Here is a 24,188-nt window from a genome sequence, read left to right as displayed (position 1 = left end):
AAATGGCTTGGGTGACCGCCACGGCGCAGGAGTGGGGTATGGGCCAGACTTGCGCCACATACAGCAACAATATGAGCGCCTCGCACCTGATGACCAGGTTTTTACCCACATGCTCAGTTTATGGTGTGCCCTGGCTACTCGTTCCTTCCAGGTTTTGGCGCATGCCCCAGCCCTTCCATACCATATCCCCAGCACCTTCAGGTGGTCGGCCCAGTTCCCAAAGTTGTGGGTAAATAGGTGAAATTCTCACGCCACTGGTCCCTGCTGCTTTAAGCATCGGAATGGCGGAACCATCAGCGTGGACTCCTCTGATACCCATTAAGGTGCACCACAACTTCCAGGTTTTGGAGTAAGTGAGATCACCTGAAGTTGCGGTGCTGTTGCTGCCCTCAATGTCTCAACTTTTGCCGCTATTCGGAAAGGGAAATCCGAGCCATTTTGTACCCTGTAGCTAATTTCTCAAGCATCTTCAGGGTTTATCCTGAGCTCCCACACCTTTGGTTGTATTTTATGTTGAATTTTGTCAGAGGCCTTTTGGAAGGTACAGCATGTCATAGGGCTTTTAATAGTATACTTGGGTTGTCATTTCCTCAAAAAACCAAGGTAGTTGGTCAGACATTATCTTCTGAGTCCACATTGGTTTGCTAATATGTTTAATACCAGTGTTGATACCAGTGCGCAAAGGAACATTGTTTCAGACAATATTTTTGAAGAATGGACCATATCACATTTCAGATTTTGAGAATATTTCGATTTCTTTTGCCTATGCTTTTTTTTTGGAGAAAAGTTTAATAGCTGCTTTTCAAAATGGTTGTGCTTTTGATGGAACAAATACCTTGAAAAGAATAGAACTTTGAAGGAGTGGAAATTCCATCACACCAATTTGTTTGTACAGGATCATGCTCTATACATGTGATAAAAGACCCTGCAGCACAACAAAATCACTGTGCAAAGCAATTTGGGGAATTTCATGAGGAAAACTTTTTCATGCTGCGAGTGGTTAAGGTCTGGAATGCACTGCCTGAGAGTGTGGTGGAGACAGGTTCAATTGAAGCATTCAAAAGGGAATTAGACAGTTATATGAAAAGGAAGAATGTACAGGGTTATGTGGAGAAGGCAGGGGAATGGGACTGAGTGAATTGCTCTTTCAGAGAGCTGGTGCGGACATGATGGGCCGAACAGCCTCCTTCTGTGCTGTAACAATTCTGTGATTCTGTGAATTTCAATTGTGGTCATTATTAAAGTAGAAGTAATTTCTCTGGGTGCCAAGAAACTGACCTTCACCCATAATAAATTGATGTGAAGTACATTGCATTTGTTTTAAAGCAACGATCAAGAAAAATGCTCAATGATAAGTGGAGAGTAAAAAGGTGATTGCAGAGGGACCCTAATATTTTCTGATGCTGTAAATTGATAGTACAGCATATTGGATTACAAAGTGATTACTGACAACACAGCCGGCAGCTTACGTCATCCGACTGTACCAATTTGCGCACATCCGCAGATTGGTTCCTATCCTCTGCGCATGCGCTGCGTTCCTTAGTGCCAGGACTGGTTGGCGCATGCGCAGATGACATCATCACGTAACTTGGGCAGATGGTGGGGGATCTGGGCCGGAGAGAGCAGGGGTGGGGAGGGGGGTTTCTGGGGAGTGGGTGCGGGGAGAGCGCGGCCGAAGACCTTGCTGGTGGCGGGTGCGCTCTCCTCCTTCCCCCACCCCCCCACCCCCCCCCCCCGCTTCCGACCCCTGTCACCTGCCTGCTAACACCCCCCTCCCCGGCCCGCTCCCTCCCTCCCCGCCCGCTCCCTCCCTCCCTCCACTCCAGCCATTGTGTGCTGCCATGTGTTTAGGTTGCCATCGTGTGATTATTTGAGCAGTGCCATCTTTAATCCTGGCAGCTGCCTGACGTCACAGAATGTGACGTTTTAGTGGCACAGGCTGCATTTGCGCATGTGCCACTGCAGCGCCACCTAGTGGTGACGTTGTCAGCAAACTTAGCCAATCGGATAATATGGGTGGCTAAAGTATAATTTTTTTTTTACAGTTTTTAGAGAGATACAGCACTGAAACAGGCCCTTCGGCCCACCGAGTCTGTGCCGACCATCAGCCACCCATTTTTATACTAATCCTACACTAATCCCATATTCCTACCACATCCCCACCTGTCCCTATATTTCCCTACCACCTACCTATACTAGGGGCAATTTTTATAATGGTCAATTAACCTATCAACCTGCAAGTCTTTGGCATGTGGGAGGAAACCGGAGCACCCGGAGGAAACCCACGCAGACACAGGGAGAACTTGCAAACTCCACACAGGCAGTACCCAGAATTGAACCCGGGTTGCTGGAGCTGTGAGGCTGCGGTGCTAACCACTGTGCCGCCGCGCCGCCGCACAGTGTAAAAAAAACTCTATTACTTTCAAAATAATAATTAAATGATAAACCTATGTGGCAATTGCCTTATTTTATTTAAATTGTACATTAGTGTAATTCTTGGATGCTCATTTAAATCTCATTTTGATATTTTTTATAATTGTGTACATCCTTTAATACATCCCCACAATAGCTATTGTGTCTCAATATTGGGGAAGAGGTAGAATTTGTCATTCCGTAGTTTTTTATGATTCTGTTAGTTGTGATGTTGGTTGCAAAAAAGAAAATTCACTGGTTTCAAATTGTATCCAGTGTTAACTTAATAAAAGGATGCTATGCTGATGATCTAGTTGTTGATAATATCCTTTTTAATTTCAGCCATCAAATACTATCGGAGGGCCATGCACCTTGTACCTGACATTGAATTCAGGATCAACTATGTCCATTCTCCCGAAAGTGATGGAACTGGCAAAGCTTAGTATGTGAAAAATTACTGCTCAGACTCTATTCTGGTGATTCAGGGTGAAAAATAGTGGTGTTTTTCTTCAGTAACTATTTTTGACTACTTGCATATATGGTCAAAGAATTTGATTAAACAAAATGATGTAACATTTGCTTTATGCAGTGTATTTACTGTACATTAAATTGATCGTGGAATGAAAGCCTACCAGGTATTCAAAAGGGCTAGGGGAAAAGTAAAGCCAGAGAATAATTTAGTACTGTAAGGAGTTAGCATGCACTTAAAGGTGAATGGTGCTTAGAGGTGGGAGAGGCAGTGGCATAGTGGTAATGTCACTAGACTAGTAACCCAGAGCTCAGGCTAATGCTCTGGGGACATGGGTTCGAATCCCACCATGTCGGATGGTGAAATTTGAACTCGGTTAATAAATCTGGAATTAAAGCTTGTCTAATGGTGACTATGAAACCATCGTTGTAAAAACCCTTTAAGGAAGGCCATCCTTACCTGGTCTGGCCTACATGTCACTCCAGACCCACAGACACTTAAATACCCTCTGAAATGGCCTAGCAAGCCATTCAGTTCAAGGAAAATGAGGGTAATAAATTCTGGCCCAGCCAATGACACCCACATCCCACAAATGAATTTTAAAAAAATCTGACCTTTTTTGCAGACCTTTTTTTTTACAATTACCATATTAACTTACTTGAACTTCGTTGCACTTTTTTTATGAAAACATTTTAAGCCGAATACTATTTTCTACTCAAGTTATTTCCATCTCAGAGACAGGAAGGTTGAAGTTAAGGGTGGCTTGCATGCAGCTTGCTATGACACTGCAACAAGTTTATAAATTACTGAACAGTGCAGTATTGCTCTCTGCCATTTAATTACCAATGATGGGGAAACTCAACTTTCATTTAACTACCAATTTGTTCCTTAGGTTTTTTTTCATGTTTTCTTTCCTTGTGAAAAATACTACAATAAACTAAATGGATATGTGAAGTAACCGGTTTATGGAGCTTTGATCATTTCCCGCTAAGAGGCTTCAAATCACAGTAAATTCAAAGGCACCGTAAGTTCTGTAGGTGGGAGCAGGAAATTATAAAGAGACGAAAAATAGATTAAGTAATTGAACAAAACTGTGACGGTTGGAGTTTAATTTGGGGAAGTGTGAGTTAAACCGCTCTGATTCAAGAATGATAGATCAAAATTTTTCTTGAAGGCTGGACACCAAAAACTGGGGGAGGATAGGGATTTGTCTAGGTTCACAAGTCGCTAAAAGCTAGTACGCAGGTAGAAAATATTCAAAAAGGCAAATGGAATGTTGGCCTTTATCTCGAGATTTGGAATACAAAGAGAAGGAAGCTATGCTTCAGTCGCACAAAGCCTTGATCAGACCCCACTTGGACTATTGTGTTCAGTTCTAGGCACTACCACATGAAGCATGCATTGGCCTTGGTGGGGGAGGGGAGGGATGGGTACAGTGAAATTTTATCAGAATTATACTGGGGCTTAAAAGGTTAAATCATGTGGACAAGTTTCATGAACCTTGGTTGTAATTCCTTGCTTTTGGAAAGACGAGAGGTGATCCAATTATGGTGTTTAAAAGGATCTGATGGAGTTGATACAGAGTAACTATTTCCTAGCGTGAGGAAATCCAGAACAAGGGGGCGCAATCTTAAAATTAGAGCTCAGCCATTCAGAAGTGAATTTAAGAAGCACTTTTTCCACACAAAGGGTACTGGAAATGTGGAATTTTCTCCGCCAGGGGGCTGTGGCTGCTTGGTCAATTGATATTTTCAAAACTGAATAAGTGTAAGAAGAGATTAATCAAAGGCAGGTAAATAGAGTTGAGGTATAGATCAACCCTGATGTAATTGATTGGCAGAACAGGCACGAGGAACTGAATGGCCTACTCCTGTTTTCTCTGTTTTGTCTCTGGACTGGCACTTTTATTACATGAACACTTCCTGATTTAACTGGGTGGTCTGTTGCAAAAATGATGTACAAAATAATTTTTTTCTACTTAAGCTAGTGTTCCAGAATGTTTTGGCCCCTACGCTCCCCCCTCCAATTTTCTCCCATCCTGTTGTGAAAATTCAAGCTAGATTGTGATTCCATAAGTGCTGTCATTCCAGCAATATCTTGTATGTAGCTATTGTTCATGTGTGGGCCTTGGCCAAGGCTATTTGACTGAGGCAAGTACCACAGTTGAAGCAAACTCAGTACAGACTGGGAATTAAACCTAGGACCTTCATGGTGTATGCCATAGAAGTAAGAGCACAGAGGAGGCAATTTGATCCTTCACACGTACTGGTGCTAGCTCTTCAAATGAAACTACCTACTCTTTTAACTTCCCCCTTGTTTTTCTAGTGATAATCCTGAGTCAATGACTTCCCATTACTGATTTGCTAATCAATGTCCTTTGTTCCTATGGAAGCGATCTTGCTCTGTTGACCCTCGCAATGTCATTTTTTATATTTTTGATAACCTCTTCTCTCCTTAATCTTCGCTCTTCAAGTGGGAAAAAAAACTCAGATTTTTTTACCTTTCCTTATGACTATAATCTCTCATTGCTGGTTTCTTGCTGGTGAACCTTTGAAGTGCCTTTTCAGGTTCTGTAATCATTCTTGTACTGGGATGCTGAGAACTACATACATTACTCCAACTGCAGCTTACCAAAGTCTTGGACAGACTCAACATGAATTCCTTGCTTTTTAGTCAGTATCTCTGCACAAAATCAGAATTCCATTTGTCTTTTGTAATGACATTTTCAGCCTGCACTTCCAACTTTCTTCCTAAATCTTTCCTTCCATTTACTGTGTTGGGAATCTGACCATTTAGAATATATTTCCTTTAATTTTCTTTTTGTCACAAAATGTGTTATTTCACATTTCTCCACATTAAACAGACTTTGCATCTCTCTGCACTGAACTGCAGCTGCTAACTGTCCGTTCAAATAACCAGCCTTTTCGCGCCTGCGTCCTTCTTCATAGTTTGCCATGATTCCTCAATTGATTTAATCTAAAAAAAAAAATCCACATAAGGTTACTCTTTACTTTGTCTCCCAAACATCTTTCTATCTGTGACTACATTCCGTTTACGACCAAGCCCTTTCATCTTTGTAACTAGTCTCTTATATGACATGTTATTAGTCACCTTCTGAAAATCTATATATTTCTATTAACCACATCTCCTATACACTGACTTCCTCAAAGAATTCAATGAATCAATTTTTACAAAACCATGCTTACTGTCCCACATTACCCTTCTAAGTGTTCACTAATTTCATCACATATTATGATCTTTGAAACATTACGCACAACTGAGCTAAGCCTAGTTATGCTATAATTTCCTGGCTTAGCCTTTTTGGAAAATTATATTTAGCATCTGTTCTATCTCATCCCAACCTCCTCCAGTTTTCTCGGATATAAGCTATCAGGGCTTGGGTGAGTTTTTTGTTTTCAGTCCTGTGAGGTTTTTGTATTTGTTTTGAATATTTATCTTCAGTATTGGCTGTTCCACATTCTCCTCAGATATACAGTCCAACCTTTAACTTCCACTTCAAAAACAGAGCTGAAATATTTATGAAGCATCACTGGTATTCCCTCATTTTCAAATAGAAGATGTCTCTAAGTGATACCATATCTTGAATTTTTTTAAATCTTGTGTGCTTATAAAAGCCCTTGATGTTAACTGCTAATCATATTTTTGCTCCTAGCCTTTGAGGTTCTTTTAGTTTCCTTCTATACATTTTATATATCATAGTCCTCTTCTGTATTATTCCCCCTATATTCATCATATGCATCTTTCTTAACATTATTTTGTTCCAACCTTTATATTTACCTATGGAGCCTCAGGACCCACTCTACCTCAATCCAGAATATATTGTGCCTTATCCATCTCACATCTCCTGCTGGCTGGTGTTTAATTTCCCATTTTTTCCAACCAGTGAATCTGGGCTAGGTTCCATTTTAATTGCACTGAAATTAGCTAACTTCCAGTTCAACATCTGTAACTTTGACTTTGAAGTGTTCTCCTGACTTCCTTTTACTAAGTTGTCCTTCTGCATTACACAGATCCCGATCTAATGTTGCATCCTTTCTTGTTGGACACACAAATTTCTGACAGTAAAGTAGTTTAGAATGCATTCCCTTTCTCAAGTTGACTCTCAAACTTTTACCTTATGGGGATCCTTAGGGGGTGAAATTTATTGTCATTGTTGGAAGAAAATCATCCAGTATAAAAAGGGCTACCCATTCACTGTAGCCTGTTTCATGCTACCACCCAAGATTAAGCTTGCCCCCCTTCGAGATCCATATTGTAACTCCATTAATAGTACAAACCTCTCTAAGTTTCCTATATCCTCATTTTGTATCCCACTATCTCATGGTCTACAGTTGCTCCCGATATGGTAATGAGTCTGGATTATTAATTTAATTCTACTAGACTATGAGCACCACAATCAATATAAACTTACCTTTCTCTGATTGCAATTATGTCCTTCATTAACAAGGTTGCATCTACTTCCTTTATTCTTTACTTGTGTCTTATGAAAATTCTGTTTGAAATATTTTGAAACCTGGCTGAAACCTAATTTCCATCAAGGCTACAACAGCATGTCCTCTTATTCAAGTTAGTGCCAGTTCTTAAAGTTTAACCCTAACGCTTTGCACATTTCTTTTACCTTGCTGTTTTAATCTTCCCTCACTACTGTATTTACCCTGTCTTTGAGGACATTTGTACTGGTTTCGTCAAGGTGAGGGCCATCCTGTCTGTAAAGCATCTGCTGTCTCAGAACATATCCAACTGCCTGAGATATCGGAAACCCTCCCTTCTGCACCACTTGGCAAGTCACATGTTAATTCATCTAATCTGACTGACCCAGCATGTTGCAGCAGGAGTAATCCTAAAATTACTATCCTTGAGATCCTGCTTTTTTATCTAACATCTAATTCCTTCAACATCCTTACATAAACTTTAACTTCAGGTTGCTTACTACCCCTGTCTAGCATCTTCATTATATTCTTAACCTGGGTGCAACAAGTTATTTCGAAGTCAAGGCAGCAGTTCAAAAAAAGGCTATCTCTCTCTCTAATAATAGAATCCTCTTTAACTCGGCTCATGTCAGGTATGAACACCAGTTTGGACCACTTGGGCTGAATAGCCTATTTCTGTTCTATAAATTCTAAGGAACTAAATCTTGCCTTTTTTTATTCATTCATGGGATGTGGGCATCACTGGCTAGGCCAGTATTTATTGCCCATCCCCAATTGCCCTTGAGAAGCCGCCACCTTGAACTGCTGCAGTCCATGTGGGGTAGGTACATCCACAGTGCTGTTAGGAAGGGAGTTTGAGGATTTTGACCCAGCGACAGTGAAAGAAAGATGACATAGTTCCAAGTCAGGATGGTGTGTGACTTGGAGGGGAACTTGCAGGTGATGGTGTTCCCATGCATCTGCTGCCCTTGTACTTCGAGGTGGTATAGGAGCCTTGGTGCGTTGCTGCAGTGCACCTTGTAGACGGTACACACTGCTGCCACTGTGTGTCGGTGGTGGAAGGAGTGAATGTGGATGGGGTGCCAATCAAGCGGGCTGCTTTGTTCTGGATGGTGTCAAGTTTCTTGAGTGTTGTTGGAGCTGCACCCATCCAGGTGAGTGGAGAGTTCCATAACAGTCCTGACTTGTGCCTTGTAGATGGTGGGCAGGCTTTGGGGAATCAGGAGGTGAGTTATTCGCAGTAGGATTCCTAGCCTCTGACCTGCTCTTGTAGCCACGGTATTTATATGGCAAATATGCTTTTTCACCCTCGATGATCACTTGTTCCATGGTGCAGCCCTTCCTATTATCTACTTAGTTTATCTTCCTTCATTGTTCTATTTACCCTACCTTTAGGACACCGATACTGGTTCCATTTAGTTGAAGACCATTCTGTCTGTAAAGCTTATGCACCTCCGTTTTCCCTCCCCCAAGGTACCATTATTGTCGTCTTAGAGTATCTTGTACTATAAGCCAATTTCAGATCCCCAGAAGTTTTCTGGCACTGTCTTTGCTTAAGCTCTCCTTCCATGCAAATACTGAAGTCTATGATTATAAAAGATTAAGGTCTGGATTTTAGCTCAGAGGCATATTCCGTGTTGGAGCCATTATGTGGTCAGGCAACCCAGAAGAAAGGATTTCACGAATGTCCTGCAGTTTTTAACTGCTTGGCTCTCTTAAATTGTTTCTGTTGGTTTCCTGCCCAGCGATGGCTTGGCTTGGTTGACTGGCAGGAGGCCTGTTGGGAAGGTAGCCTGCCTCAGAAAGCGACAACGGATTAGACCATGTGGGGGTATGTTGAAAATTGCGGGGGTGCGTGTGTTCGGAGTGATGGTGGGGGTTTCTGATGATGGTCAGGAGGTGGGGGGGATAGATGGAGGTGGCGTTCACAGGGTAACTTGCCAGAAACGCTCCTGCTCTTCCTGGCTCATAAGCAGTGCTGTAAAGACACTTGCGTCATGGATTCAGCCCTACTTGCAACTGCCAAATTGCCCGAGGCCTGGGAAACCAAGCCATATGAATTAAAAATCGAATGACTATTAAAATGAAGGCAGGCAGCCTCATCATAATATTTAAATGACCAACCTGCCTTCCCGGAAGCAGATTGGTCACCCACTTGTCATTTCGCCTCTGTTAAAACTGGAAGTGGCTGGTTTCAGGGTGGGTTGGGTTTCTGTTTCAGGTTTTTTGTGTTTTATCCTCTCTCATCCAATCCACCTGTATTCGGGAATTAGGATTGAGCCCTAAGTATCTGGTCCAGGCAACCTTGTACCAAAAGGTTAGCATTTTCAGTTTGAGAAATTCAAGAGAAATTCTAGTGGCAAATAGCAAAATTAGCTCCGCTGTTTTAAAGGAGACACATCAGGAAACTATAAGCCAACATGCTTAACAGTCTTGATGAAAGTATTTGGAAATTATTTGGAGATGTAACGCCTATTGGAAGAACATGAATGGTTAAAAGATGATTCACGTGTATTTAGGAAAGAATGGCCATGTTTAACTATCCGGGAAGTTTTATTTTGAAGATATCACTGATCTGGTGGAGAGAAAATATAGTTGACATATACTTGAATTTTGCAAAATGTTTTCAACAAGACTCGAGATTAATGGCTATGGTAAAGAGTCAAGAAATAGGAAATAAATTTTGGTGCGGGATAGAAAATTGGGTTAAATACAGGAATTCGAGAATAAACATAGGTGGGAAGATTTCAGGCTGAAAATATGTTGGAATCAAGGTTACTGCAGGATTCATTCTTGGAACCCTATTTTCTTTTTAAACGTTATGCTTTAGGCAAGAGTTGGTAATCATAAGAAAAATCCTCTCAAGTTTGCAAGTGAAGGCAGGACACATAATGAGGAATAAAAACATAAAATGCTGAAAATACTCAGCTGGTCAGACATCATCTATGGAGAGAGAAATAGCGTTAATGTTTCATGTCGATGACCTTTCGTAGTCTGCTGTACTGGTCGCATAGTGTTTAACTGCAACAAAAACGAGGTAAAAGAGACATTGCATTAACAGAAGAATAAATTAGAAAATTGAAATTGAGAAGCTGGGTGTAAGTTTTTCACCCAAATGATAAATAAGTAAAAAGATAGGTAGTTAAATCTTCAAAGAATTGTTGCATCTAATGACCTTTTCATGGCCTTAAAAAAAAAAATAAGTTACAAATGTTTTCTAAAAAAAAACACTGACTCCATCTTGTGGCCATTTTTTAGAGTACTTTAATTACTTGTGTGGTGCTGGCCTGTTTAAAGAAATCATAAAAACAATTATCTACCATTGGTGTGTACTTCCTATATCTGAAGTATAAAATCACCTATCCAAGATCTAACTGTAGATCAATGTCAAACTGAAATTTTGAGGATATTTTCAATTACAGTAATGACATCCTACCAGGAAAGTTAAATTACTCCACTTACTGGTCACTAGATAGAGTCAGTATGCTGATCCTTATTCTCCTATTGACTGTCCCAACTTTTGTAATTTCAAAAAACTTATTTCATCATGGTATAACGCACACTGTGTAACTGATGTGTGAAAGCAAGCAACTCACAATGTGCTCTTGAATTATAGACTTGATGTTAACATTAACCGGTATTTTTATTCCATCATCAGATAAAATTTTTTAAAACTGGATGATAGAAGTCTGATGAAAATAGCAAATGCGAGCAATAACATATGCTGTTTACAAACTCTCATCGCATTAGTGTTTGTTTTGTTTAGACTTAGAAAGTAACTCCTTTGTCTTGCTATTTTAGTTCCTACAAAGAACTAATGTAAAAAGTAACTTGTCTGTCTTTTGAGTTGCTAAAGGACCCAATTGCTATTTGCTTTGGCATTTTCTGATCTTGCCTTCTATCATGATCTGTTTGTGGAGGTGGGCGGCGCAGTGGTTAGCACCGCAGCCTCACAGCTCCAGCGACCCGGGTTCAATTCTGGGTACTGCCTGTGTGGAGTTTGCAAGTTCTCCCTGTGTCTGCGTGGGTTTCCTCCGGGTGCTCCGGTTTCCTCCCACAAGCCCAAAGACTTGCAGGTTGGTAGGTAAATTGGCCGTTATAAATTGCCCCTAGTATAGGTAGGTGGTAGGGAAATATAGGGACAGGTGGGGATGTGGTAGGAATATGGGATTAGTGTAGGATTAGTATAAATGGGTGGTTGATGGTCGGCACAGACTCGGTGGGCCAAAGGGCCTGTTTCAGTGCTGTATCTCTAAACTAAACTAAACATACCTAGCTGCTGAGCTGATTGCTTCCGAAAAAGAAAGATTTGCTTTTATGTAGTGCCTTTCATGATCTCAGGATATCCGAAAGCACTTTATAGCCAATGAGCTACTTTTAAGTGTGGTCACTGTGTAAGGTAGGAAACGCAGCAGCCAAATTGCATACAGCAAGCTCCCACAAACAGCAGTGTGATGATGAACAGATAATTTATTTATTTCATGATGCTGATTGAGGGATAAATATTGGCCAGGACACCAGGGATAACGCCTCTTCTGTTCAAAATAGTGCCATGGATGCTGTGGGATTTTTTTACATCCACCTGAGAGGACAGAGTTTAACATCTCATCCGCAAGATGGCACCTCTGATGGCGCAGCATTCCTTCAGGACTGTACTGCAGTGCAATCTTTGATTTTTGTCTCAAGTCCTGGAGTGGGACTTGAGTCCGTAACCTCTGACTCAGAGACAAGCGTGCTACCAACTGAGCCAGAGCTGACACACATTTGCAGTCACTCACTCTTCCGCTGGTTTGCGCTACACTGCAACATAGTAAAAACTTGTGTATATCTCAGTGTGCGTTTTCTATTGTATATTAAAAATGGAGAGTTCTCTCACTACCCTAATGGTAATGCAACCATAGGTGATGCTGTGGCTGTAACAATATGCCACCTGATGTTATGTGCCTGTCAATCTACTGAAACATCTTGACAACTGCAAGAATTGGCCAACAGGTGGTGCAGTAGCAGTACATTTTCTGCAGAAGGGTGTACATCCTAAAGGCCTGCTCAGTTATATTTAAGCCCAACCCGGGCCCGAGTCCTTTGGTTTTTTTCCTGAGCCCAACCCGACTCGACTACCGGAAATTAATGACTCTGACTCTTATTTCCCTTTCCCTCCCTGACCAAAAGGCAGCACTGCCACTGTGTCCAACCCAACCTGAGCCCGAATGTCGGACCTGGAAGAGCGACCCGAACCCGACACGTCGGTTAACCATGCTCTAGTACATCCTGCCTTCTCTGCCCTATTTCTCCCTCTATCCGGGCTTCACATTTCCTCCCACTCCTCCCTGGCCTCTCTCTCTACCACTGGCCCCCTGCCCCCCCCCCCCCCACCCCTGCCACAAGCCTCTTTTTCCTCTTTCCCCCAACCTCCTCCTCCATCCTTCCCTGCCTCTCTAACCTCTTTCCCCTCCCCCACCCCCGCAACTCTAACCTCTCATTCCCTGGCCTCTCTGTCTTCACCGCATACCCACCCACTGGCCTCTCTTTCCCCCTTCCCAGCCTTTCTTCCTTTTCTCCCTTACCCACAGCCGTACAGTCATTGTCCAATTATTTGCCACCCTATAACCCTCTCTGACCCCCTCACCCATGTACAAAGCCACAGGAGACTGACTAGTTAAATACTAAAATCCATGTGCGAGGTGAACCTGATAAGATTATGTTGTTGGGACAAGATTAAATTATGATCTAAAGTCTTCTGTGATCTTATCAGCACTATCCCCTTATTGTACCGAGGATGTTGCAGGATGAAACAGGGCTTTGAAATTTTTGATGCTTAAAAAGTTGTGATATTATCCTGGGTAATTGTGTTTGATTTCAACAGTAAATACACATAGTTTCATAGCAAATTTAAGGCACAGGAAGAGGCCACGGCCCATTGTGTCTGTGCCAGCCACAAAACAATCCACCTATTCTAATCCCATCTTTCAGCATTTGGACCGTAGCCCTGCAGCTTATGACATTTGAATAGGCTCCTTTTGAATGAGTTGAGGGTCTCTGCCTCAACTACCCTTTCAGGCAGTGAGTTCCAGACCCCCACCACCCTCTGGGTGAAAATGTTTTTCCTCACCACCCCCCCCCCCCCCCCTCTAATGTTTCTACCAATCACTTTAAATTTATGCCCCCTCGTCACTAGACCCTTCACCTCCACTCTATCCAGACCCCTCAAAATTTTGTACATTTCAATCAAATCTCCCTTCAGCCTTCTCTGTTCCAAGGACAACAACTCCAGCCTATCCAATCTTCCCTCATAGCAGCATTTTTCCAGTCCTGGCAATATCCTCGTAAATCTCCTCTGTACCCTCTCTAGTGCAATTACATCCTTTTTGTAATGAGGTGACCAGAACTGCACAACAGTACTCCAGTTGAGGCCTAACCAATGAGTTATACAGTTCCAACATAACCTCCCTGCTCTCGTATTCGATACCTCGGCTAATAAAGGAAAGGATTCTATATGCCTTCTTAACCACATTTGATATAAATACATTGTCATCCATTCCTACACATCCTACTTTAACAGATCCTGATACAGTTATACCTGCTTTCTGGAATTCTGGTTAGCAGCATCCTTTTTTGATTTTGTATTTCCATGTCCAATTGCATGTGGTCATATTTTGTACAATATTTTAAGGAGAGTAGATCAATGAGTAGGTGCTATTAATCCATTTTGGAGCAGATTAATCCCTAAATATTGGAGTCAGTAGAACTGATCTGTACCTCATCCCCTGCTGTTGCTCTATATCCATTGATGGTATTACCGAATAAAAATCTTTCCAATCTTGTCTTGAAAAATTCAGTTGACCCAGCATTTTGGGGGAGTGAGTTCCACATAAAGGGTAGTGGAAATTTGGAAGAAGTGCTTCCTGATTTTACTCCTAAAGCACTTTGGGACATCCTGAGGTCATGTAATGTGCTATAAGAATGCAAGTCAATGGCTGAGATCTAATTTTAAGATTATGCCCTGTTGTTCTTGATTCTCCAGCTAGAAGAATTATCTTCTCCATATCTATGCTATCAGATCCCTTTATTATTTTCAAAACATCGATTAGATAATTTCTCAACCTTCTAAACTTACAACAGCTTGCATTCCCCTTGCTGTTTTAACATAGCAAAACATCCCCTGGTGTTTCACAGGAGCATTATCCAACAAAATTTGATACCAAGGAGATATTACGGTAGGTTTTAAGGAGTCTCTCAAAGGAAGAAAGGGAGATAGAGAGGCAGACAGGTTTAAGGAGGTAATTCCAGAGCTTAGGGCCTTGACAGCTGAGGACATGACCACCAAAGGTGGAGAGACCAGAATTGGAGAACTGCAGATATCTCAGATTGCAGGACTGCAGGAGGTTTTTTTCTTATTCATTCATGGGATGTGGGTGTCGCTGGCAAGGCCAGCATTTATTGCCCATCCTTAATTGCCCTTGAGAAGGTGGTGGTGAGCTGCCTTCTTGAACCGCTGCAGTCCATGTGAGGTAGGTACACCCACAGTGCAGTTAGGCAGGGAATCCCAGGATTTTGACCCAGTGACAGTGAAGAAACGGTGATACAGTTCCAAGTCAGGATGGAGTGTGACTTGGAGGGGGACTTGCAGGTGGTGGTGTTCCCTTGCATTTGCTGCCTTTGTCCTTTCTAGTTGATCGAGATCACAGGTTTGGAAGGTGCTGCCTAAGGAGCCTTGGTGCACTGCTGCAGTGCATCTTGTAGATGGTACACACTGCTGCCACTGTATGTCGGTGGTGGAGGGAGTGAATGTTTGTGGATGGGGTGACAACCAGGTGTGCTGCTTTGTCCTGGATGGTGTCGAGATTCTTGAGTGTTGGAGTTACACCCATCCAGGCAAGTGGAGAGTATTCCATCACACTCCTGACTTGTGCCTTGTAGATGGTGGACAGGCTTTGGGGAGTCAGGAGGTGAGTTACTCGCCGCAGGATTCCTAGCCTCTGACCTGCTCTTATTGCCACGGTATTTATATGGCTACTCCAGTTCAGTTTCTGGTTAATGGTAACCCCCAGGATGTTGATGGTGGGGGATTCAGCGATGGTAATACCATTGAATGTCAAGAGGAGATGGTTAGATTCTCTCTTGTTGGAGATGGTCATTGCCTGACACTTGTGTGGTGCGAATGTTATTTGCCACTTATCAGCCCAAGCCTGGATATTGTCCAGGTCTTGCTGCATTTCTACATGGACTGCTTCAGTATCTGAGGAGTTACAAATGGAGCTGAACATTGTGCAATCGTCAGCGAACATCCCCACTTCTGATCTTATGATTGAAGGAAGGTCATTGATGAAGCACCTAAGACGCTACCCTGAGGAACTCCTGCAGTGATGTCCTGGAGCTGAGATGATTGACCTCCAACAACCACAACTATCTTCCTTTGCGCTAGGTATGACTCCAACCAGTGGAGAGCTCTTCCCCCGATTAACATTGACTTCAGTTTTGCTAGGGCACCTTTATGCCATACTCGGTCAAATGTTGCTTTGATGTCACTCTCACCTCACCTCTGGAGTTCAGCTCTTTTGCCTATGTTTGGACCAAAGCTGTAATGAGGTCAGGGGCTGAGTGGCCCTGGCGGAACCCAAACTGAGCGTCACTGAGCAGGTTATTGCTAAGCAAGTGCCATTTGATAGCACTGTCGATGACCTCTTCCATCACTTTACTGATGATTGGGAGTAGACTGATGGGGTAGTAATTGGCCCTGTTGGAGTTGTCCTGCTTTCTGGACATACCTGGGCAATTTTCCACATTGACGGGTAACTGCCAGTGTTGTAGCTATACTGGAATAGCTTGGCTAGGGGCGCGGCAAGTTCTGGAGAACTGCTATGGAGATAGGGAGGAGGCTAAAGAGGGATTTGAAAACCAAGATGTGAACTTTAAAATTGAGGCGTTACTTAGCTGGGAGCCAGTGTAGGTCAATGAACACAAGGTTGATGGGTGAACGTGACTTGTTGCGAGTTTAGACAGAGGCAGCAGAGTTTTGGATGAGCTCATGTTTACGAAGTTTATAACATGGGAGGCCAGCCAGGAATGCTTTGGAATAAAATAAAAACAAGAGATGCTGGAAATACTCAGGTCTGGTAGCATCTGTGGAGAGAGAAGCAGAGTTAACTTTTCAGGTCAGTGACCTTTCCTCAGAACTGGCAAATGTTAGAAATGTAATAGGTTTTAAGCAAGTAAAGTTGAGGTGGGGCAAGAGATAACAAAAGGGAAGGTGTTGATAGGACAGGGTCACAGAGAATAACTGCCAAAGTCATGGAGCAAAGGCAAACGGTATGTTGATGGTGTGCTGAAAGATAAAGTGTTAGTGTAGCGAGAGTGTGCATTGACAGAAAAAGTAACAGCCCTGGCCCAAAGCAAAAACATGAAAAAAAACAGTGGGCAAGCACATAGTAAACAAAAATGAATGATGAAACAAGCTAAAATAAAATAAAAAGAAAAAATAGCTTTAAAAAAAAGGGAGGCCCGTCATGCAGTGAAATTATTGAACTCATTGTTCAGTCCGGCAGGCTGTAATGTGCCTAATTGGTAAATGAGATGCTGTTCCTCGAGCTTATGTTGACGTTCACTGGAACAGTGCAGCAATCCCAGGACAGAGATGTGGGCATGAGAGGTGGAGGGGGGGGTGGTGGGTGGTGTTGAAATGGTCAGCAACCGGAAGCTCATGGTCATGCTTTTGGACTGAGCGGAGGTGTTCCACAAAGCGGTCACCCAATCTGCGTTCGGTCTCCCCAATGTAGAGGAGACCACATTGTGAGCAGCGAATACAGTATACTAAATTGAAAGAAGTACATATAATTCTCTGCTTCACCTAAAAGGAGTGTTTGGGGCCTTGGATAGTGAGAAGAGAGGAGGTGCGATTGCATGGGAAGGGGACTAAGTATTGGAGGTAATGAAGGCGTGGAGCAGGGTGTTGAGGAGAAAACGATCCTTTCGGAATGCTGACACGGGAGGGGCGGGGAAGATGTGTTTGGTAGTGACATCACACTGGACATGGCGGAGGATGATCCTTTGGATGTGGAGGCTGATGGGGTGGAAAGTGAAGACAAGGGGAATCCTGTCCAGGTTCTGGGAGAGAGGGAAAGGGGTGAGGGTAGAGGTGCGGGAAATGGGCCGGACATGGTTGAGGGCCCTGTCAACCACAGTGGGGGGGAATCCTTGGTTGAGGAAAAAGGAAGACATATCAGAAACGCTGTAGTGGAAGGTAGCATCATCAGAGTAGATGAGATGGAGAAACTCGGAGAATGGAATGGAGTCCTTACAGAAGGCAGGGTGTGACGTGTAGTCGAGGTAGCTGTGGGAGTCGGTGGGCTTATAATGAATATTAGTAGACAGCCTATCCCCAGAGATGGAGACAGAGAAGTCGAGGAAGGGAAGGGAAGTGTCAGAGATGGACCATGTAAAGGTGAGAGATGGGTGGAAATTGGAAGCAAAGTTGATAAAGTTTTCCAGTTCAGAAACTTGTGTTTTCAAACTGAAAAAAGGATTCCATAGATGCTGGACTTGGTGGCTTTTTTAAAAAGAGGTCCTCAGACGGTCTGTTGGACATGGCTTGTAAACAACAGTTATTGGAAGGCACCTGTTTTCAGATAAATACCCAGCAGGGGGCTTTTTTGACTTGGGGAAGATGTTTACAGAGAAGTGACAGGTCATGCTTTATAGGGGTCAGGATGCTGGACTCCGGAGGTGTTTTTGGTTTAGCTTTGGACATGCAGTTGGGTTATGGACAGAGTTTTGAAAAGGAGTTAAAGAATCAACCTGTCAAGGACAAACCCCAACTCAGCCTGTTCCAGCTCTTTGGAAAAAGCCTGCCAGTTTTACCATCTCTTTGAGAATCCCTGAGAAGCAAGTATAAGAAACAGACTGAAACCTCTGTTGCTGCATTTCTCCTGGAAAGCCTGCGCAAACTGATCTTCAACGTCACCTGAAAAGAACTGTTCTCGGAAGATCCCAGTGACGGCCGTCTACTCATATTTGGGACGGCAAACCAGGAAAAAAAAGGACATCTGACATCTTTCCATATCTTTTTTTTCTTTGAGAATTAGCAAGTATTTTGCCGAAATTTTTTTTGTCTTTTTTTGTAATAGAGTTCTAAAGAGTAAATCTCTTTTTTCAGTTAACTAGTGTGTGAGTGTGAGGAGCTAAGGTAAAAAGGGAACTTTCATATTTAAATCCGTGTGTTAATGCTTTGCACCATTACTGGCTAAGGCTTGTTTTATAATAAACTGATAATTTTGCTTGTTGGAGCAGCCTGCTGATGTTTTTTATTTCTGGGATATGATTGACTGTATCGGTAACTGGGAAAAAATTTAAATGTATATTGTGACCTGTGGAGAAGTGGAGCTAGACAAACAGTGCAATCCTCCCACCTCGTTTGTAACATATCCTTTATGTGGTGCAGCCCAATTTGGCAGTGAATGGCTTAACCAGTTGTCCACCATAACCTGTTCATGTCTACGTCCCTTGGATTTTTGGGAGCAGAGATGAGGGCTGTACCAGGTGGAAAGGCCATAATGAGAGAGACTAATGGTTTTTAACTTCAACTAGGTTATCGAGGGTAGAGGCGAGGGTGTAGTTGAGCATATCGGTAGTTGCCGTAATGTTGTAGTGAATGGAGGGCTAAAGGTTAGACAATTGGGATTTTGAAAGTGCAATTGTAAGGAAACGGTAGAGAGTTCTTTCCAGGGGCAGACACCGAGGAAATAGGTTTAGGAGGGGTAAGGGGGATGTGGGTGAAGGAAATGATTTGGGATGGCCATATCTGTGATTGATGCAATGGGAGTCGTGAGGCCATGAAAGATGGCAAGGTCAAGGGGTTGATTGTGAATATGGATTGGTGAGTTTACATGGAGGGAGAGATTATGGGAGGATTGGAGGGCAGTGAACTCAGGAGAGGGAGCATTATGAATTAAAATGGAGGTTGTAATCACCAAAGTTGAGAAGTTGCTTGTTGCAGAGGCTGAGTGAGGAAAGCTGTGAAGATACTTTGGTGAGAGAATTTTTATGGTACCTGGATAGGTGGTAGAGAATGAGGATGTTAAATGAAACAAAAGTGGGGTGGAAAAGGTGAGATGCTTAAAGGGGGAGAAAGTGCCAGTGGATTGGGGTCCGATCAATGTGCGATTTGGTGGGAAAAAGCCATACCGTCACTGCAGCACTCTGGGCGGGGCAAGTGGTGGAAGATATAGCCGTGTGGTGAGGATTCATTTAGGGACAAGATGTCATCACCCCCCAACCAAGTTTCTGTCAAGGCCATGAAGCCGATGCAATCATCCAAAATAAGCTTATGGATGGCAAAGGCCTCGTTCATGAGTGAACAGACATTCTGAAGGGAGATGACACACTTGCCCAGATTTGAACTCCACCTGCCGTAGTTCTGTCCATGTCCCTTTGTTACATTCTGCTCTTATCCTATAACTTACTGTGCTTCCTATCTTGATTTCATCTTCAAACTTGGAAATGCAACACTGTCTTCCTTCATCCAAGTCATTGATGTATGCTGAGGACTCAGTATAGATTTCCATGGAATGCTAATTAGAGAATGAACCCTTTATCCCTACTGTCTGCCTCCTACTTCTCAATCAATTACCAACCCATATTACTAGATAGGGATAGGTATATTGGACCCCTAGAAGCTATAGGAAAATGTATAAGTATTTTCTATATATATCCTCCACTGTAGTACTGTTTTTCTTTTTTAATGGTACTTAATAGGAGAGTTACCTTGACTGATCAAATCTTATTCTTGTGCTATGTTTATCCGATTTCACCTTAACAATGTTTCTGGTCTAATAACTCTGCAAGCCTAGTATGGGTATAAAGCTGAATGCTGCACCCGACAATAAATTGGGAGTATAACTCAAAGATCAGTCCCTGTACTGATTCAGGAGCAAAGTTGGCTGAGATTTCCTGGCCAAGGTGGTCTCATGCTGCTTGATTTAACACCACAAAGAGTGCAAATCCAGTTGTGTCAAACCTAATTTTCAAAGTGCTCAGGAGGTCCATTAGATCTCTTGAATGCTTTGTAAACTTTAAAACAAAGGCAAAATACTGCAGATTCTGGAAATCTGAAATAAAAACAGAAAATTGAAACATTCAGCAAGTCAAGCAACATCTGCAGAGAGGGAACGGGTTAAACTTTTCAAGGTCGATGAGTTTTTCATCAGAACTTGCCTGATTTTAACTTGAATGTTTAAAGAGCAGGATTGTGCCCCCCACTCCCAGCTCCCTTTTTATTAATTCCTTCTCAGGATTTGGGTGTGTCTGGCATTTATTGCCCATGCCTACTTGTCCTGAGGATGTGGTGGTGGACCTTGAACTGCCACATTCGTGTCTGATGCAACTGAATGGTTTGCAAGGCTACTTCAGAGGGGTCAACCACAGTGGTGTGGGACACATAAAACAGACCAGGTAGGGATGGCTAGTTCCTTTCCTAAAGGGTACCTCCACACTGGTCACTTAAATTTCTTAGATTGGGAAATGGCTCTGCTGATTTAGACATGTGTCAAGCTCTCTACTAAACAGGAGTTCAAGTTACAGCCAGGCAGGAGCCATGTAGTGTAAACAGAGTGTGACTGGCTGGAAGCTGAACTGCAGCTACTAGTCTCATACCTACGTAAAAACACCTTTATGCAACTAGAATCGAAAGTAATGGCAAATATTATAAATAGTCGAGATATAAATGGAATCATATTTATCTACTGATATTTCTAAAGGAATGGGCAGGAGATAAATCTATGTGTTCAGATATTCTATAATAAAATAAAGAAAATTTACATGTAAAGGATTAAGTTTGCTACAGTGACTATTTACTACTGCATCTGATTTCATGCCAAATGTAAATAGTTGAAACTGCAGGATTTTGTATTTTAGTATTTCCATATTTATCACCTGATATTTTAATATTGCAAATTGCATGTTTTGTATATTAGTGTTTTAATGTTTTTGAATCTCAATGTTTTTCCAGCATGAAGCCAGTTTTCCTTTATATGTGTAAAATCATTTTTTATAATTATTAACATTCGAAAGGAAGTGAGAATAAAAAAGTCACTCAAAATTTTGCTCTTTATTTAAGTATAATAATGCTGATCCTCACCACCCTCTCTCGCCTGAATTGACAGTTACAGTTGCATATTAACTAAAGTTTGCCCAGATGAAGTTGGAGCTGAAAGAACTGACTTCTATCGTGTAAAAAGATTAACTGAACTCTTTTCATTTACACTATCGGTTGTTATTTTTAAATATTAGTGATCACATTTTTGGTAGCCACTAGCCACTATGTTTCACCGTGTTCCTTAAAAGTGTAATTGACACTGGCCCAGCAGCATCTGAAAACTACTTGTTCTGCAAAAAGTTGAGTGTCGGTGAAAGCAAATGAGGAACCATGGGAGTTCTTTTTATTGCCCTTCATTATCATGAGGGGAAATTGCACCATATTTCTTTCTTAGTTTTGTAAATATTTGCAGGGCACGGTAACTGAAGTTTCACTCACAAGCAAGTTGAGCTGTTGTTTTCTGGCAATTGTAGGACTTGTGTTTTTGAATTTGTTTTTAAATGGCGAAGTTAGATGCCCCTGAAGGCTTAAACTGAAACAGATACAATCGGTGATTTCGCAGATTTATGGAAACTTTCAGAATTCATGACTCTTAAGCAGATTAAAGGTGTTTTGGAAAAGGTTGTTCAACTTCCCATCCATCCCAACATATTCTCCACTAGGCTGCATATGTGTGAGTGTCTTGAATGTTCATAATGAGAAATTATGAAGAAAAGTAGTGCCAACAGCAATAATTATGGTTGGATTTATGCCACTTATTGATATGTAGAAAATCAGTATTCTGTAGTTTTCTATGCAGTAAAATTGTATGCATCGTTAAATTATTTCATGGTGCTAATGAGCTTGTATTGTAATTGTTAACAGATAATCCCTATGTTGCTTCAGTACTAATTACATTTTTTTTGCAGCAAAGAAGATAAGGGGAAAGCGAAGGAAATAACCGATCTGTTGTCCTACTTTCAACAGCAGCTCACCTTACAGGACTCTTTCCACAAAATATGTCAACCTGAGTTTGGAGTGAACCAGACGCACATATCAGGTATACTGTTCATTGGGAATAGCGATGAAACAATACTGCAAATGCTTCTCTAGTGAATTAATATTGTAAAATTAATATTTTTACCTTATAACTTGATTCTATCGCGAGAGTACCGAAGCCACATTTTTCACTCAAATTGTGTAATTGGGGTAGTATTACATGTTTGGTGGATGAGAAGCACCTTTTCTTAAATTTACATTTGCTCTGTGGAGTACATTAGTGTTTGTTTGAATGTATTTCTGAAGTATATTTTGTGTATCAAAAAATGTTCTGCATTTTTAGGAACTTATGGTAGGAAATATACTCAATCGTAGAATAGACACCAGAGGAGAATTTGTTCTTGCATGACCAACCTTCAGTCTGACTGATCTGTACCACAGTAGTTGTGGTTATTTGTTTTTCTGGACTTGGGAGAAGTAAGGTAATATTGGTCCTAGCACACAAGCTCACTGGTGGCTATTTGTTTTCCTGGCACAGTATTTTTGAATGCTGGCTTGTCTTGTGAATTTACACATTGAAGAGCAACAAACCAAATGATGTAAAAACAGAAAGTGCTAGAAGAACTCAGCAGGTCTGGCAGCATCTGTGGAGAGAGAAGCAGAATTAACGTTTCAGGTTAGTGACCTGTCATCAGAATTGGCAAAGGTTAGAAATGTATTTGCCAGTTCTGATGGAAGGTCACTGACCTGAAACATTAATTCTGCTTCTCTCTCCGTAGATGCTGCCTGACCTGCTGAGTATTTCCAGCACTTTCTATTTTTCTTTAATATTTCCAGCATCTGCAGTATTTAGCTTTTATTAAACCAAATGATATATTTTTTCATTTATTACTTTTAAAATACTGTTACAACCATGGTGTATTTTAATTTAAGAAGAGAACGTAAGATAGGCATGAGTAAACTATACATTTGATTTTTCAAGTTCAAGTCATAGAGAGATACAGCACCGAAACAGGCCCTTTGGCCCACCAAGTCTGCGCCGACCATCAACCACCCATTTATACTAATCCTACATTAATCCCAATTTTCCCTCTCACATCCCCACCTTCCCTCAATTCTCCTACCACCTACCCCAGGGGCAATTTTTACAATGGCCAATTTACCTATCAAACCCCTGTGGGAGGAACCCGGAGGAAACCCACGCGGTCAGAGGGTGAACTTGCAAACTTCGCACAGGCAGTACCCAGAACCGAACCCGGGTCGCTGGAGCTGTGAGGCTGCAGTGCTAACCACTGCCCCACTGTGCCGCCCATGAAAGTGGGAATTTTTTTTTTTTTAATGAAGGATTTGTGAAAGAATCCAGGCCGGTTGATGGATTGGAAGTCATTTGTTTGCCAGCTATAAAAGTCTTGTGTACAATGACTTTCAGCTGTTTCAACCTAGTACTCACTGTACAAAACTTATTAGAAATCTCCTCACAAGTAATGTGAAGAGTTGAAAAGTTATTCCAGTGCAGTCATGTATGCTCTTCGGAGAGTTGGGGGCTGGACATTGTTGAGATGTAGCCAAGAGACGATTAATCAGCATTTGACCATGCTATACCTTGCCTGCTAGTGCTTTTGTACTTTGTATAAAAACCACAACATTTTCTGATAAAGGCTTTTTAAATTGTTTCATTAGATTTCCATTTAAGTTGCATAGTTGTAACATTTCAGTGTTCAAAGTTTTACTGACACCTCTCTCCCCAACCCACCCCTCCCCACCCCAGCCTTGTAATGTAACACTAGAACAT

The 24,188-nt window shown here is 42.0% G+C and overlaps 1 protein-coding gene across 6 annotated transcripts in view; it reads left to right on the top strand.

Annotated features, from left to right (window-relative positions):
* Positions 1-24,188, top strand: part of fbxo9 (F-box protein 9) — a 136,124-nt gene that overhangs the window by 60,750 nt on the left and 51,186 nt on the right. For all 6 annotated transcript variants that reach the window (XM_068021353.1, XM_068021373.1, XM_068021363.1 and 3 more), the window contains 2 exons: positions 2,755-2,854; positions 22,327-22,457. In XM_068021353.1, the coding sequence (XP_067877454.1) occupies positions 2,755-2,854; positions 22,327-22,457 (231 nt within the window). The remainder of the gene's footprint in view (positions 1-2,754; positions 2,855-22,326; positions 22,458-24,188) is intronic.

Source organism: Heterodontus francisci, chromosome 3 (assembly GCF_036365525.1).
Source record: "Heterodontus francisci isolate sHetFra1 chromosome 3, sHetFra1.hap1, whole genome shotgun sequence".
NCBI lineage: Eukaryota > Metazoa > Chordata > Chondrichthyes > Heterodontiformes > Heterodontidae > Heterodontus > Heterodontus francisci.
This window is presented reverse-complemented; position numbering and strand designations above follow the sequence as displayed.